The sequence below is a fragment of the Arachis duranensis genome, chromosome 8 (assembly GCF_000817695.3).
Source record: "Arachis duranensis cultivar V14167 chromosome 8, aradu.V14167.gnm2.J7QH, whole genome shotgun sequence".
NCBI classification, from domain to species: Eukaryota; Viridiplantae; Streptophyta; class Magnoliopsida; order Fabales; family Fabaceae; genus Arachis; species Arachis duranensis.
In genome coordinates, this window is record NC_029779.3 from 20,703,003 (window position 1) to 20,717,642 (window position 14,640).

A 14,640-nucleotide genomic window follows, 5' to 3' on the forward strand; every position below is an offset into this window, starting at 1 on the left:
TCTCCCAATAGAAAATTGTATGCGGGCTTGCTTCATAACCTTCAACTCACCAACATCACTTAGCCACTCCAGTTTGTAAGGGTTAGGGTGTTTGGTGCATTTCAACCCCAATTTTGTGATCAAAGTAGAGCTAGCAACGTTTGTATGACTTCCAGCATCAATGATCATGAGTCTAACCTTACCTCCCAATAAAAATTTTGTATGAAAGATGTTCTCTCGCTGTTCTAGACGATTATCCTTGGCTTGTACATTTAAGATCCGCCTAGTAACAAGGGCTCGCCACTAACAGCATACTCAACTATATCTTCATTATCTGTAGCATCATCCGCATGTGGCATGTCTTCATACCCATTTGAGTTATCAGATTCTGAGAAAATATCATTTGTTTTAATTACCATGGTCCTTTTATTTGGACACTCGGAAGCATAATGGCCTAATCCGCGGAACTTAAAGCAGGTAATATCACGATGCCGTGCAGGAGGTTTAGAAGTGGAATTAGGTGTGTGCGGCTTCCTGTGCTGCTCTGTGGGCTTCTCCTTTGATTCGATAGGTTTGGATCCAGTCTTCTCCCTGAAATTAGCACCTCTCGAATCCCACCTTGAAGTAGAATTACGCAGCCCTTTTGCCTTTTGCTGTCTGTCCACTTTGATAGCTAGGTTCACCAAGTCTTCCATAGTCACAAATGGGAAATATTCTACAGTATTTGCAATGTCTCAGTTCAGCCCACTCAAGAAACGTGCCATAGTAGCCTCAGACTCCTCCTCAATGTTTGCTTGGATTAGCAGCATCTCCATCTCCTTATGATACTCATCTACAGACCTAGAACCTTGGTATAACCGTTGGAGCCGTTGATGTAGCTCCCTGTAGTAGTAAGAAGGGACAAACTGTTGTCGCATGACCTTCTTCATCTTTTTCCAAGATAGAATTGGTGGTTTTTTATTCTGCCTCCTCTGTTTGTCTAGCTCGGCCCACCAGACAAGGGCATAATTTGAGAATTCGATAGCCGCTAGCCTTACCTTTTTTACATCAGTATAGTTATGACACTAAAATAGGAGCTCTACCTTGCATTTCCATTCCAGGTACGCCTCAAGGTCACTTCTGCCTTTAAATTCTGGGATGCGCATCTTGATAGCATTAAGGCTATTATCAACATCTATCGGTTGTCTATGATGCCGGGATCTAGATGAAGTCTCCTCCTCAGACTCCGTAGAATTATTATGAATAGATTCTCGTGACCGTGCTTTTCGCCCAAGGGAAAAAGAGTTAATTCGAGAATCCATGTCATCAAAACGTTGTTGAATCCCTGTAAGGATGTTGGCAAATGCGTCGAGACGGAAAGTTAGTTGTGGATCGGGGTTCCCTTCAGTGTTAGCCATCAATGAACCTATAAAAGAAAAAACCTTGCAGCACTCTTCTCACGTGTATCACTAGGAATAGGACACTCGTGTTTCACTCAATACCTGGCTTTTACCCTCTGATGAGCTTACCACTCTTACCTTTTTCCACTCTTGGATTGCCTTAACAAGTTGCACTTCGGAAGATGAGGAATTGAGACACCAAACTAAGATAATTTGAATGATAGAAACATTCAACTTGACAAGAAGATAATTAATGTATTTGAATTGATCCCTTATGAAATTATTTTATTTGTGGGTTGGGCTTGTTAATGCATAAGTTTTATCTGAGTTAGCAGTTAATTATTAACAAAATCAGTAACATGAATCATGATTAAGCTTCTGTTATTTATTTTTATCTATTTTTGTCAATTATTAATAATTCAATTATTCAAATATGTTGCGTTTCATTCATTGAATTGAGGATGTGAGGTTTGATGACCTTTCAAGTGTTTTCTACTGTAAGTTGTGTATAATTTTGAAGGTAACCTTGTTTTGGCTCTCTCTTATCACAAAACTGAAACATTATGGTGACAAAGATATGACTTTTAAAATAATAATTGACATTCAGAATTTAAGTATTGAGGATACAATGAATATGTAGTGTCATTTTCAAACAAATAAAATGTATTAAGAATTTTTAGCTTCTTTGATTCAGATTCTGTTAAATGTGTTTATTCACTTATTTATTTTTTATCTATTGCAAAAATTGGTATATTGCTATTAGAGCAAACTATGATTATTTAGTTCTTATTTTTCTTAGAACTCAAATAATAAGAGTTCTTCTTTTCTTATCAATTTGACAGGGTATAAATATTGATGATCTCAAGACGAATCATTTTATTTTTGTTCATGGAGGTGGTTTTGGTGCTTGGTATTTATACAAAATTATAGCACTTTTAAAAAAAGAAAAATAGTGATTTAAAAATATTTTCTTTCTTTGTATATAGTTTGATATCTATTTTTCAGTTTCGTTATTTTTTATAATAAAAAATGATAACGGATAAAAGAAGCCAATAACTTTCAATAGCTTTATTGAAAGAGTAAGGTTAAAAAAAAAAGATTTGGTCCTATTAATTACATGATCCTTTATTCTTTTACCCTGTAAAATAGAGCCTAAGCTTTATAGAACCAAACGAATTGACACCACTAAAATATAATGATAATAATAAGAGAATAATAGTAAAAGAAAAGAACAAATAGCTTATTGACTTTACGACAGACATTTAAGCTTTTGAGAATTTGAAAATACACTCAAATTTTTGACCTTTTACAAACTTGAACATATTGGTCGCTTACGTTCACTTGAGTCTATCAGATTCAACGAAAAAATCAAGCGTGATTCCTATTTTAAAAAAAATCAGAAATTTAAATGTATTTTTAAATTATCAAAAACTTAAATCACGGAAGACAAAAAAAGTATCAATTTATCTTTTTCTCCAATAGTAATAATAAGGTGAATGCTACCTAATTCCCTCTAAAATAATATGTAAGTTATCCTTCACTATATGTCAGATTGGAATTGGTTCTTATCTTAACCATAATTAGGTTATTTTATAATTTATTATTTGAGATTGGAAATGATATAATTTCTTAAAATATCAAAACTCCACTCGGTTAATTGAAGCACATTTCCACTCCTTTATTCTTTCTTCATCACTTCATCACCTAGATTCGGTCCTTCCAAGCATCGTCGCGTTCGTGACAAGAAGCGCCGACATCATCGTCATCTACTGCCCTCCCACACAATCTCTCTTTTGCCGTCCTTTCCAGTATAGCCAGCGCCTCTTTTTGCATGGATCACTGCTTACCCACATAATTAATGGTTAATTCGGTTATTAAATTTTTTTATTAAAAAAATATATCTTTATTTAATTACGTGATGGAACATATATTTATATGTAAAATATAATATAATAAAATAAATCTATTCAAAGTATTTAAAAGTATAATTAAAGGGAAAGTATGAAAAGTCAATGAAATATTTATACAATATGTACAATAGAGGTTTAGGAAGTATTAGAGATATAATTATTAGTGTTACAGTTTTCTATCGGTTGAAGCTTTTAGGATGAGTGGTATTATGACATACTATTCGATCCTTGGTTTATTTTATAACTCAATAGTCCATTGTCTCCCTAGCGGGATATAAATATGAAATACATGTCTATCTATATAATTTACTTTTGTATTTAAAAATTTTAATATTATCTATTTTTTATTTAAAAATTATTTTTATATTATTTTCTATTTAAGTACTCTAAACGGAGTTATTTTATTATATTATATTTTACATATATCGTGTAATTAAATAAAAATTTATTTTAACGAAAAAATTTAATAACCAAAATAAACATTATTTATATTAGTAGAGAGCGATCCACGACAGAAAGAGGTATTGAGTAAGAGGATAGGAGACAGCGATAACGTCGGCGATGGTTATATTAAATAGGACAATAAAGTTACTGAAGACAGGAATTCAACGACGTCGTTAAGGGATGAAGAAAGAAAGATTGCGTGAGAGGACAGTAGATGATGACAACGTGGACGCTTTTTATCACTACGATATCAGCGATGTTTGAAAAGATCGAAGCTACTGAAAAAAATAAATAAGTGGCAAAATGCTTCAATTACAGGAGCAGTATTTTGATATTTTAAAAAATTATATCATTATCTATTTTAAATAATAAATTACAAAATAACTCAACTATAGTTAAAATAATAACTAATTAAAATATCACGCATCACAAAGGATAATTTATATACTATTTTTCAAAGAATTAGGTAGAATTCACCAAATAATAATAATAATAATAATAAATACTACGTCAAGCACATTTCAGAGGAGCCACGAAGTGGCGAGGTGCCATGAAAAAACCCACTGAAAAAGGTTCACAAAAATCCCGCCTCCAATCACGCGGGCATGCCCAAAAAGCTGTAGTAAAAAGTAAAAAGTAAAAACCTTACAATAGCAGGGAAAAGGAAAAAAAAATAATAAACCATAGCTTACCTACATAACTACATTACTCTCGCCACTACCACAACACAGCTACTCAATTGATACAGAAATCTTCTTTTCTTTCTTTTGAAGCAGCAAGAATGGAAGAAGATGGAGATGTTGGGGAGGAGTACCTGTTCAAGATAGTCCTAATAGGGGACTCGGCGGTGGGGAAGTCGAACCTGCTTTCGAGGTTTGCGAGGAACGAATTCGACACGAACTCGAAGGCCACGATTGGTGTTGAGTTCCAAACACAGGTGGTAGAAATCGAGGGGAAGGAGGTGAAGGCGCAGATCTGGGACACCGCGGGCCAAGAACGCTTCAGGGCCGTTACCTCTGCATACTACAGGGGCGCCGTTGGTGCTCTCGTTGTCTATGATATCAGTCGCCGGAGCACCTTTGACGGCATCAAGAGGTGGCTTGAAGAGCTTGCTAGTTAGTCACCCACACTCTCACCCTCATTCCCCTTCTTTTCTTTTAACTGTCGATTTTTATTTTTTGGTATTCTTGCATCATCTTAGAACATATATGTCATACGTGCTTAACAAATGTTTACTCTATGTTTTAATTTACAATGTTAAAAATAAAGGAGTGGTTCTAACTTCTTAATGCTTATTGAACATGTGTTAAATACTTAAATGTACTCTAAGACCGAAGAATTTCTTTGTGATGTGATATGCTGGGCTTTTGTATTTTTTTTTTTGGTTAAATTACTTTGTCGAGTTCTCTTTTACTCAATTTGTAATTAAGTTTTTATAGTTTAAAAAGTCTCCAATTATATTCTTATATTTTTTTAATTTTGTAATTAGATTCATGTGCTGCAAAAAACACTAAAAAGTTAACCGAATGATCCTCTCCAAATTGGAGATACTCACACTTTTGTTAACTCTAATGTTTTTGGCATGACAAGGACCTAATCACAAAATTCAAAATGGTATATTATCCCAATCAGAAGCTTTTAAGCTATAGGAATTTAATTATGAATTCGGTAAAACTATAAAGGTTAAGAGAATAATTTATTTCTTTTAATTTCTATGTATTATGCTGCTAGTAACTGATGTTGTGTATTGTGGGCTTCTATTTAGTGTGTTTAATTTACATGGTGGGGTTTTGTTAAAAGGAAAAATTGTTTAGGATTAGGATTAGGAAGGAGAAGGATAAGAGTAGGGTTTCTATATTTCTTTGCTGCCTTTTTTGCTTTAGCAATTAATGGCTAGAAGTAGTATAGTTGGTGCTACATGTGTACTTGATATGGTTCCTTTATTGGAAAAATGGGAAGATGAGGTAGAGGAACCAGGGATTGGATATTTTTAAGTTTGAATCAGTGTTCATTGAGTTTGTATGGGCGTGGGAGGTATCAATTATGTTGAGGCTCTTCTGGAAGAAAAGTTGGTGAAGGGTATCGAATTGATTGAATGATTGTGCGTGCAGCTTGGTAAATGATGTGCCAAATATATGCCTGAAGATTGATTTATTTGCAGTGGTAGAATATGGATATTCTATCCTTGCCATTAGTGTGGATTATGCACTAATAATCTTAGTATTTCACATTTTTAAGTAGGAATCTTAACATATCATTAAGTTGATGAATTAATTAATGGATATCTTGTTTTATTTCCGCTAGGCTTTGAATCAGAAATTCTCAATTGGTGGCCTAAATTATGCAAATTAGTTGCTACTATATTCGACCCCATTCCATCGTCAGGACCTTTTTCTGCAATAACAAACGAATATAATGGAAAATTAGAGATTTGTAACATATTCACAAATCTAAGTGTTTATAGGGAACTCGATATCTGTTTATCAAGATTAACTACTTTTCACTAAATAAATTGTTTAAACTGGATTGGATGAACTAATTAAATAAATTTCTGTTATAGTTTGCTGGTATAATGACACCTGTCGTATTATATGCAGATTTACCCGAGCATCGAATTTCGCATATTAGCTATTTATTATTTTTAGTTTTTTGCGGGTAAATGATATTAGTTTAATTTATTAAATTCGATTGAGTATGGTGGTGGGGTCAGTCCAAATCTTGCATCTTTTATGTTTCCCATATGATCCGTGACATGACTGAAGGTTCTTAGTTATGGTGAGTGGTTTGTATTTTATTTTACTGCAATATATAATTTAATTCTTGCATAAACCGCAGCTCAAAATGATGGCACTGTGGCAACAATGTTGGTGGGAAACAAGTGTGATTTGGAGAATATCAGGGAGGTTAGCGTAGAGGAGGGAAAAAACCTTGCAGAAGCAGAAGGTTTGTTCTTCATGGAGACTTCAGCACTTGACACTACCAATGTCCAAATAGCTTTTGAGACTGTTATCCGTGAGATTTACGACAACATCAGCCGCAAAGTCCTAAGTTCTGATTCTCACAAGGCTGAATTGTCTGCGAATCGAGTAAGCCTTGTCAATGGAGCGGGATCAAAGCAACATCAGTTCAATTTTTCTTGTTGTTCTTGATGATGAGCTTGGATCTTGAAACTTGTTTGGAATTTCAATAGTTATTTTCTTGGGACAGTTTCCCTGCTTTTAACATGGTTATTGTTCCCTACCGTTTTGTCATTTATTTTTCTATTCATTTAGGTTCTTGAGGTCCCATATCCTTATCCCTTCGTGGAAGGAAAACGAAACCGCGAAATTATATACTCTTTTGCATGTATTTTGTTTAGTTAGTATTACTGTATTAGTGTGTTTCAACTCTCTCTTCTTGGCACTTTCGGTATTTTAGGTCATCAGGTCTTTGCATGTGTTCTTAGTAACTAGTAAGATATGTAACCAAATTATTTTTGAGAAATGATATTTGTATATTTTTTAATAGTTTTTTGTACACTTTTTAATTATGGTATAACAAATAAATATTTTATTTTTTTCATTTTTTGTCAATTACTTTCACACAAAAAATAAAAAATATATTAAAAAAATAAACATAAAACTAGTGCTTAATTGCTTATAATATTTTTTTTCATGATTCACGGATTTATATGTCTTGTCTACATAGTTTTGATTTCATGTGAAGATAAATTCCATTTTTACCATAGGAATAATCCTTTATATGTTCTTTAAGAATCACTTTAAAAGGGCATAGGTAAAGACAAGAACGAAGGATTAGCATTCACTTTTCTCCTTACAAGTTACAAATATTTTTCTATTGTTATAAACTTTAATATGAAATCTCTTTTAGTCTTAAACTCTCTCACCTACTTCCATCTATTACATCGTATGAGAGTCTCCAAATTATATGCACATCCTCAAAACATCTCATTTATTTAGATTTTAAGTTACTTCATTGATGACATATTTCTTTTTTTTTTTGTAAAAGATATTTTTTTAAACGTTTTTAAAAAAATTTTAAAAATATCTTTCAATGATTAATTCAATTTAATTTTGTCCTTAACATTTAGAATATATTTTAATTTTATCTCTATCATTAATTTTATAACAATCAATTATTAAGTCAAAATATTTTTATCAATTTTATCCTATTTAATATAATATCATCTTCATCATCATCACACCATCTCTAATTCGCCTTTCTCCCTCTGTCGTCGTCGTCGTCGTCATCATCATCAATACTATAACCACCACTCCAGGCATTAGTACCACCATCATGACTTTCTTCTTCTTCTTATCACCATTACCATCACCACTACATATATGGATTCTTTTAAATAATTAAAAAAAAATTATTTACTAAAATAAATAATTTGTAAAATAATTACAAAAATACGTAGCATGTCTTATCTTGTTTACAGTTACACATATATAAGACAGACTGAATGACACGTGTATATCTCGTTTATAGTATAAACAAGATATGTGTGAACTTCTGCAGCGGATGAACATATGGAGCCCACTCAATGCTTGCGGCAGCACAAGCGGCAAGCACATGACATGGAAAGTGGAGAGATTGGAAATGGCCACAGTTACACGTCCCCGCCGTGACCGAACACGGAATGAACCTTGAGACCAACCCTCGAAAGGCTCTAACTCTTCAACGACAAACACTGAAGCCTGTCTGTCATAGTGAGTAACATGCATCTTCGGGATGCTCTCTCTGTTCTTTTCAACGGCAGCCATTAGCCGTTGGGAGAAATAATTTTCAGCCGTCAGTTGTGCTTGTGCCTCCCTGCCCTTCGTGACGAACAACTTTTGCAGCCTTACAAGAGTGCATCGTATGATGGAAGAAATCAGCAAGCACCGTGTACCCTTAAGCACTATATGGATGCACTCCGAGAGATTTGTTGTCATGTGACCAAACCGGCGACCGCCGTCACAGTGTTGTAGCCATATTTCTTTGTTGAACCTACCAGCCCAGTCTGCCATCTCTTGCAACAAACCTCTCAAGGAATCTACGTACCACTCGTACCTAACCTTGCTTGGACTATAAGCAGTGTTTATGAGGTACGGCTTGCCCTCGGCGGACATGAAACGAAACATGAAGTTTGCGGCCTTCTGTCTAACACAAAAAGCATAGAACGCCCTGGGAGGATGCCAACCACTATTATCGGCCCTCAGTGCAGCTTTGATCGCTTGGGATCTTTCAGATATAATCAACAGGCCTTCTTGTGGGGTGACATGTCGTCTCAAATTTGTCAGGAAGAAAGACCATGACTATGTACTTTCAAACTCTACAATTGCAAAAAGCAACAGGAAGGATATTGTTGTTGCCGTCTTGTGCCACTACAATAAGCAATACACTACTATATTTGCCATATAAATGCATGCCATCGACAAAAACAAATGGCTTACAATGCTTGAAAGCCTCGATACAAGACGGAAATGCGCAAAATACTTTGTCGAACATGCTACAGTCATGGACCATAAGGTATCCTTTATAGTAAGGTAAGGCCTCACATATTGTTCCAAGACAATAACTCTGTAGTGCTTGTAACAGCTTTGACACCTTATTGTATGACTCCTCATAGTCCTTGTATATCTGCACAATTTGTAAGAACCGGAATAACCGTTTTAATAAAATAATAATTTAACTGCCCAGAATAGGTTCAAAAATATAAAAATGATATTTTGAAAATAAAAAGGTGAAATTTGAATTCAATAGATTTTTTTGAGTGGAAAAATGTATCTTTTATGAAAAGCTTTTGTAAAATCGCGTTCTGGCACTTAAGCCGGCAGTACCGGTTCTAGTCTGACTGATACCACGTATTAAGAAAAATAAGATTTTGAAAATTGAATTTATTATTTTAAAAAGGCAAAAATAATTTAGAATTGAAAATCGGACGCTAATCTTAAAGGTTTTGGCCCAAAATTGGGCCAAATGGACCTAAGACGCTAACGGGTTAGACCGGGTCTAACTTGGGCCCAAGCCCAACATATATATATGTTCTTTAAGAGGCATTCAGCCTCATTTTTAAGGATGGAAAAATAAAAGGTGTGAGGAGCCTCAAGCATATGAACAATCTTCATGGCAACAACATCCTCCGGCATACTATGAATTTGAACCACCCCATGGTGAATACTAATCCAATGGTTATGATGATTCTTCTTGTGGTTATCAACCACACCCACCATATGCCTATGAACACCCTCTTCAACATTGTTCTCAACCTTATTCACAAGCCCTATACTACTAAACACCTTCATATGACCTTAACTCATATCCACCATACCAACAACCATATGAGCCATATGAACCATACTTAGAGCCACCACATTTCTAACATCAACACTCCCAAGAACCACCACCTCTATATACACCACCTCCATACTCTCACCAAGATGAACCACCTCTCATATAAGATAACTTTCAACCACATGATGAATTCTTCTTTCCACAATAACCCTCAATGGAAGAATATCCATATCCATCGATCCAAGAGTAACATTATCCTAATTATGTTAGCCAAGTGGAACAAGAGCCAATGGATCGTCTCATGGAAGCGATGGATCTGCTTAAAGCAATCATGATTCTCAAGGAACAAGAGCAAGCCCAAAAGAGGCATGAAGCTATCATGGCTAACTTTGCCAAAATTAAAGGTAATTTAGACAAATGTGATTCATGCCACAAACAAAACATTTCCACAGATGAATGTGGAAAATCAATTGAAGAGCAGAGCATGAAGGAGATTCTAGAATCTCAACTTGAGAACAAGGAGATGGAGTATGTCTTGCAACAAGTGGAGGAAGCCAAAATCATTAAAAAGGAAGAAGTGGTAGAAATCTAGGAGAAGTTGAGTGTAAGGTGGATTCCAAGGTTGTGGAACCTTCTTCCATTGAGCTTGAAATTGATGTTGAGGAGGATAATATGCAACTGGTGGACGAAATTGTGATCACTTGTTCTTTCTACTTGTAGGATGTTTACTTTGAGGGCATTGTTTATTTTCACAACTCCGTTCAACTAACCAGCAAGTGTACTGGGTCGTCCAAGTAATAAACCTTACGCGAGTAAGGGTCGAATCCACAGAGATTGTTGGTATGAAGCAAGATATGGTCACCTTGCAAATCTCAGTTAGGCAGATTAAAATTGTTTATGGGTTTTCGAAAATAGAAATAAAGGGTAGAAATAAAAGGGATAGAAGACTTATGCAGATTCATTGGTGGGAATTTCAGATAAGCGGATGGAGATGCTGTAGAGCCCAAGGACACCTGCTCTCCTACTGCTTCTACTCAATCCTTCTTACTCCTTTCCATGGCAAGCTTTGTATAGGGGTTCACCATCAACTGTGGCTACTTTCATTCCTCACGGGGAAATATCCTGTGCGGCTATCACTCGCACAGCTAACCAGTCTGGAGGCATCACCCATGGCTGATGGCTACATCCCATCCTCGCAGTGAAAACTAATGCACGCACTCTGTCACAGTACTGCTAATCACCGGTTGGTTCCCGCTCCTACTGGAATAGAATCCCTCTTTTGCGTCTGTCACCAACGCCCAGCAGGTTAAAGTTTGAAGCACGGCACGGTCACTCATGATCGGAATCCTACTCGGAACACCACAGACAAGGTTGGACTTTCCGGATCCAGATGAATGCCGCCAACTATCTAACTTATACCACGAAGATTCTGTTGGGGAATCTAAGAGATACGCATTCAAGCTCTGTTGCATGTAGAACGTAAGTGGTTGTCAATCACTCGCGTTCATAAGTGAGAATAATAATGAGGGTAATTGGACTCATCACATTCATTATGTTCTTGGGTACGAATGAATATCTTGGAATAAGAATAAGATAGAAACCGAATAGAAGAAAATAGAATTTCATTAATACTTGAGGTACAGCAGAGCTCCACACCCTCAATCTATGGTGTGCAGAAACTCCACCGTTGAAAAATACATAAGCAAGAGAGTTCAGGCATGGCCGAATGGCCAGCCCCTCTAACGTGATCAATGATCTCCTAAGATGAAGAATAAAACAAAACTGAGACCAAAGATGAACGTGGTCAAAAATAATACAATAGATAAATGTCCTATATATACTAGACTAGCTCTTAGGGTTTACATGAGTAAGTAATTGATGCATAAATCCACTTCCGGGGCCCACTTGGTGTATGCTTGGGCTGAGCTTGATTAATTCACGTGTAGAGGCATTTCTTGGCGTCAAACTTCAGGTTATGACGTGTTTTGGGCGTTCAACTCCGGATAATGACGTTTTTCTGGCGTTTAACTCCAGACAGCAGCGTGTACTTGGCGTTCAACGCCACGTTACATCGTCATTCTTCGAATAAAGTATGGACTATTATATATTGCTGGAAAGCCCTAGATGTCTACTTTCCAACGCCGTTGAGAGCGTGCCAATTGGAGTTCTTTAGCTCCAGAAAATCCATTTCGAGTGCAGGGAGGTCAGATTCCATCAGCATCAGCAGTCCTTTTGTCAGCCTTCTTCAGAGTTTTGCTCAAATCCCTCAATTTCAGTCAGAATTTACCTGAAATCACAGAAAAACACACAAACTCATAGTAAAGTCCAGAAATATGATTTTTGCCTAAAAACTAATATTATTTTACTAAAAACTAACTGAAACATACTAAAATCTACATGAAATTACCCCCAAAAAGCGTACAAAATATCCGCTCATCAACTGGCAAAAGAAAAAGAGGCGAATCCTCTGGTTCCATCCTTGGCATCTTACATGATGATTCCTGGCAGGAGAAGAACTTTATCCCACAGGAAAAGGCTGATCAGTTGGTACCTGCAGCTGACCCAGTTAAATTTGTAAACAAATACTGTGAGCTGAAGTTCCCGACTTTTGCCACAGCCAGGAACCTACACCTGAAAAGGACTCTAAAAATTCCAGAAGAACTCAACCAGTACACTTTAGATCAGATCAAACAAAGAGGTACACATAACTGGGTGAACCTTTTCAGATTGTGACTCAGCTTTGCTAAAGTCCCCAGTTAGTGGTGTCCAGAGCTCTTAAGCACACTCTTTAGCTTTGGATCACGACTTTAACCATTCAGTCTCAAGCTTTTCACTTGGACCTTCATGACACAAGCACATGGTTAGGGACAGCTTGATTTAGCCGCTTAGGCCTTGATTTTATTTCCTTGGGCCCTCCTATCCATTGGTGCTCAAAGCCTTGGATCCTTGCTACCCTTGCCTTTTGGTTTTAAGGGCTATTGGTTCTTTCTACTTGCTTTTTCCTTCTATTTTCTCAATTTTTTCGCCATTTTTTTTTTCACAAGCTTTTGCTTTTTCACTGCTTTTTCTTGCTTCAAGAATCAATTTCATGATGTTTTTCAGATCATCAATAACATTTCTCTTTGTTCATCATTCTTTCAAGAGCCAACAATTTTAACACTCATAAACAACAAGATCAAAAATATGCACTGTTCAAGCATTCATTCAGAAAACAAAAATTATTGCCACCACATCAATATAATTAAATTAAATTCAATGATAAATTCGAAATTTATGTACTTCTTGTTCTTTTGAATTAAAACATTTTTCTTTTAAGAGAGGTGAAAGACCAATGGATTTTATTCATAGCTTTAAGGCATGGTTACACACTAATGATCATGAAGTAGAGACATAAAAACATAGATAAACACAATACTTAAAAACCGAAAACAGAAAGAAAATAAAGAACAAGGAATGAATCCACCTGAGTGAGGGTGGCGCCTTCTTGAAGGTGCAATGGTGCTCTTTGAGCTCCTCTATATCTCTTCCTTGTTTCTGTTGAATGATTCCTAATATTTTTGGTGTTTCTACCCTTAGTTGCTTCCAATATTTGTGTGGAGGACAACTTATCCCCTGAGGTATCTCATGGATCTCTTGATTTGCAGCCACATGTTCTAACCATAGGGATCTCTTGATTTGCAGCCATATGTTCTACCACTGAGCTAAGACGGCTTATATTTTTCATCTCCCAAGACTCAGAGGTGGAAGCTTTTGTCTTCCCTTTGAGGTTTCTCTGGCCTTAGGTGCCATTAATGGTAATGGAAAAGCAAAAAAAAGCTATGCTTTTACCACACCAAACTTAAAATATTGCTCGCCCTCGAGCAAGAAAAGAAAGAAGAGAAGAAGAAGAAGAAGATGGAGGTGAGTGAGGGGAGATGGATTCGGCTATATGGGTGGGATTGGGTGGGAAAGAGAAGTTGAATTGCATTCATCAACTTGGTGCTGTAGTTGCATGTAATTGTAAAGGGAGGTGGGGTGTATGGGGAAGAATGGGTAGAAGCAGGTGGTGAATGAAAAACAGAAGGGATGATCATGGATGGAAAGAGAGAGGGCGAGGTAGGTGGGGATCCTGTGAGGTCCACAGATCCTGAGGTGAAAAGAAATACCATTCCTTCACCCTATAGGCGTGTAAATTGCCTCCATGCACCATTCTGGCCTTCAAACGCCCATTGGTACATGTTCTGGGCGTTAAACGCCCATGTAATGCATGTTTCTGGCGTTGAACGCCAGTTTCATGCTTGTTTCTGGCGTTCAGCGCCAGTTTGTCCTCCCTGTGCACCATCCTGGCGTTTAACGCCAGGTTGTTGCTTGTTTTGGGCGTTCAGCGCCAGAATGGTGCTCTGTTCTGGCGTTGAACGCCGGCCAGATGCATCTTCTGGGCGTTGAACGCCAGCCCGTGCATCCTCCAGGGTGAAAAATTTTTTTCTTCTGTTTTTGACTCTGTTTTTAATTTTTTTTTATTTTTTTCGTGACTCCTCATGATCATGTACCTAATTAAACACAAAAATAACACTAAAACAAAATAAAATAAAATTAGATAAATAAAATTGGGTTGCCTCCCAACAAGCGCTTCTTTAATGTCAATAGCTTGACAGTGGCTCTCATGGAGC

The 14,640-nt window shown here is 36.4% G+C and overlaps 1 protein-coding gene across 1 annotated transcript; it reads left to right on the forward strand.

Moving 5' to 3' along the window:
• Positions 1-4,365: 4,365 nt before the first annotated feature.
• On the forward strand, positions 4,366-7,218 carry LOC107461306 (ras-related protein RABA5b). Its single transcript, XM_016079794.3, has 2 exons — positions 4,366-4,827; positions 6,548-7,218. The coding sequence occupies exons 1-2, from the start codon at positions 4,494-4,496 to the stop codon at positions 6,859-6,861; spliced, it is 648 nt and encodes a 215-aa protein (XP_015935280.1). The 5' UTR covers positions 4,366-4,493; the 3' UTR covers positions 6,862-7,218.
• Positions 7,219-14,640: the final 7,422 nt, after the last annotated feature.

What these genes read in the sequence shown, in the direction of transcription:
- LOC107461306 (XM_016079794.3), top strand. Translation starts at nt 4,494, where the DNA reads ATGGAAGAAGATGGAGATGTTGGGGAGGAGTACCTGTTCAAGATAGTC. An exon ending in GTGGCTTGAAGAGCTTGCTA is followed by an intron (nt 4,828 to 6,547) that starts GTTAGTCACCCA and finishes CATAAACCGCAG; the next exon opens with CTCAAAATGATGGCACTGTG.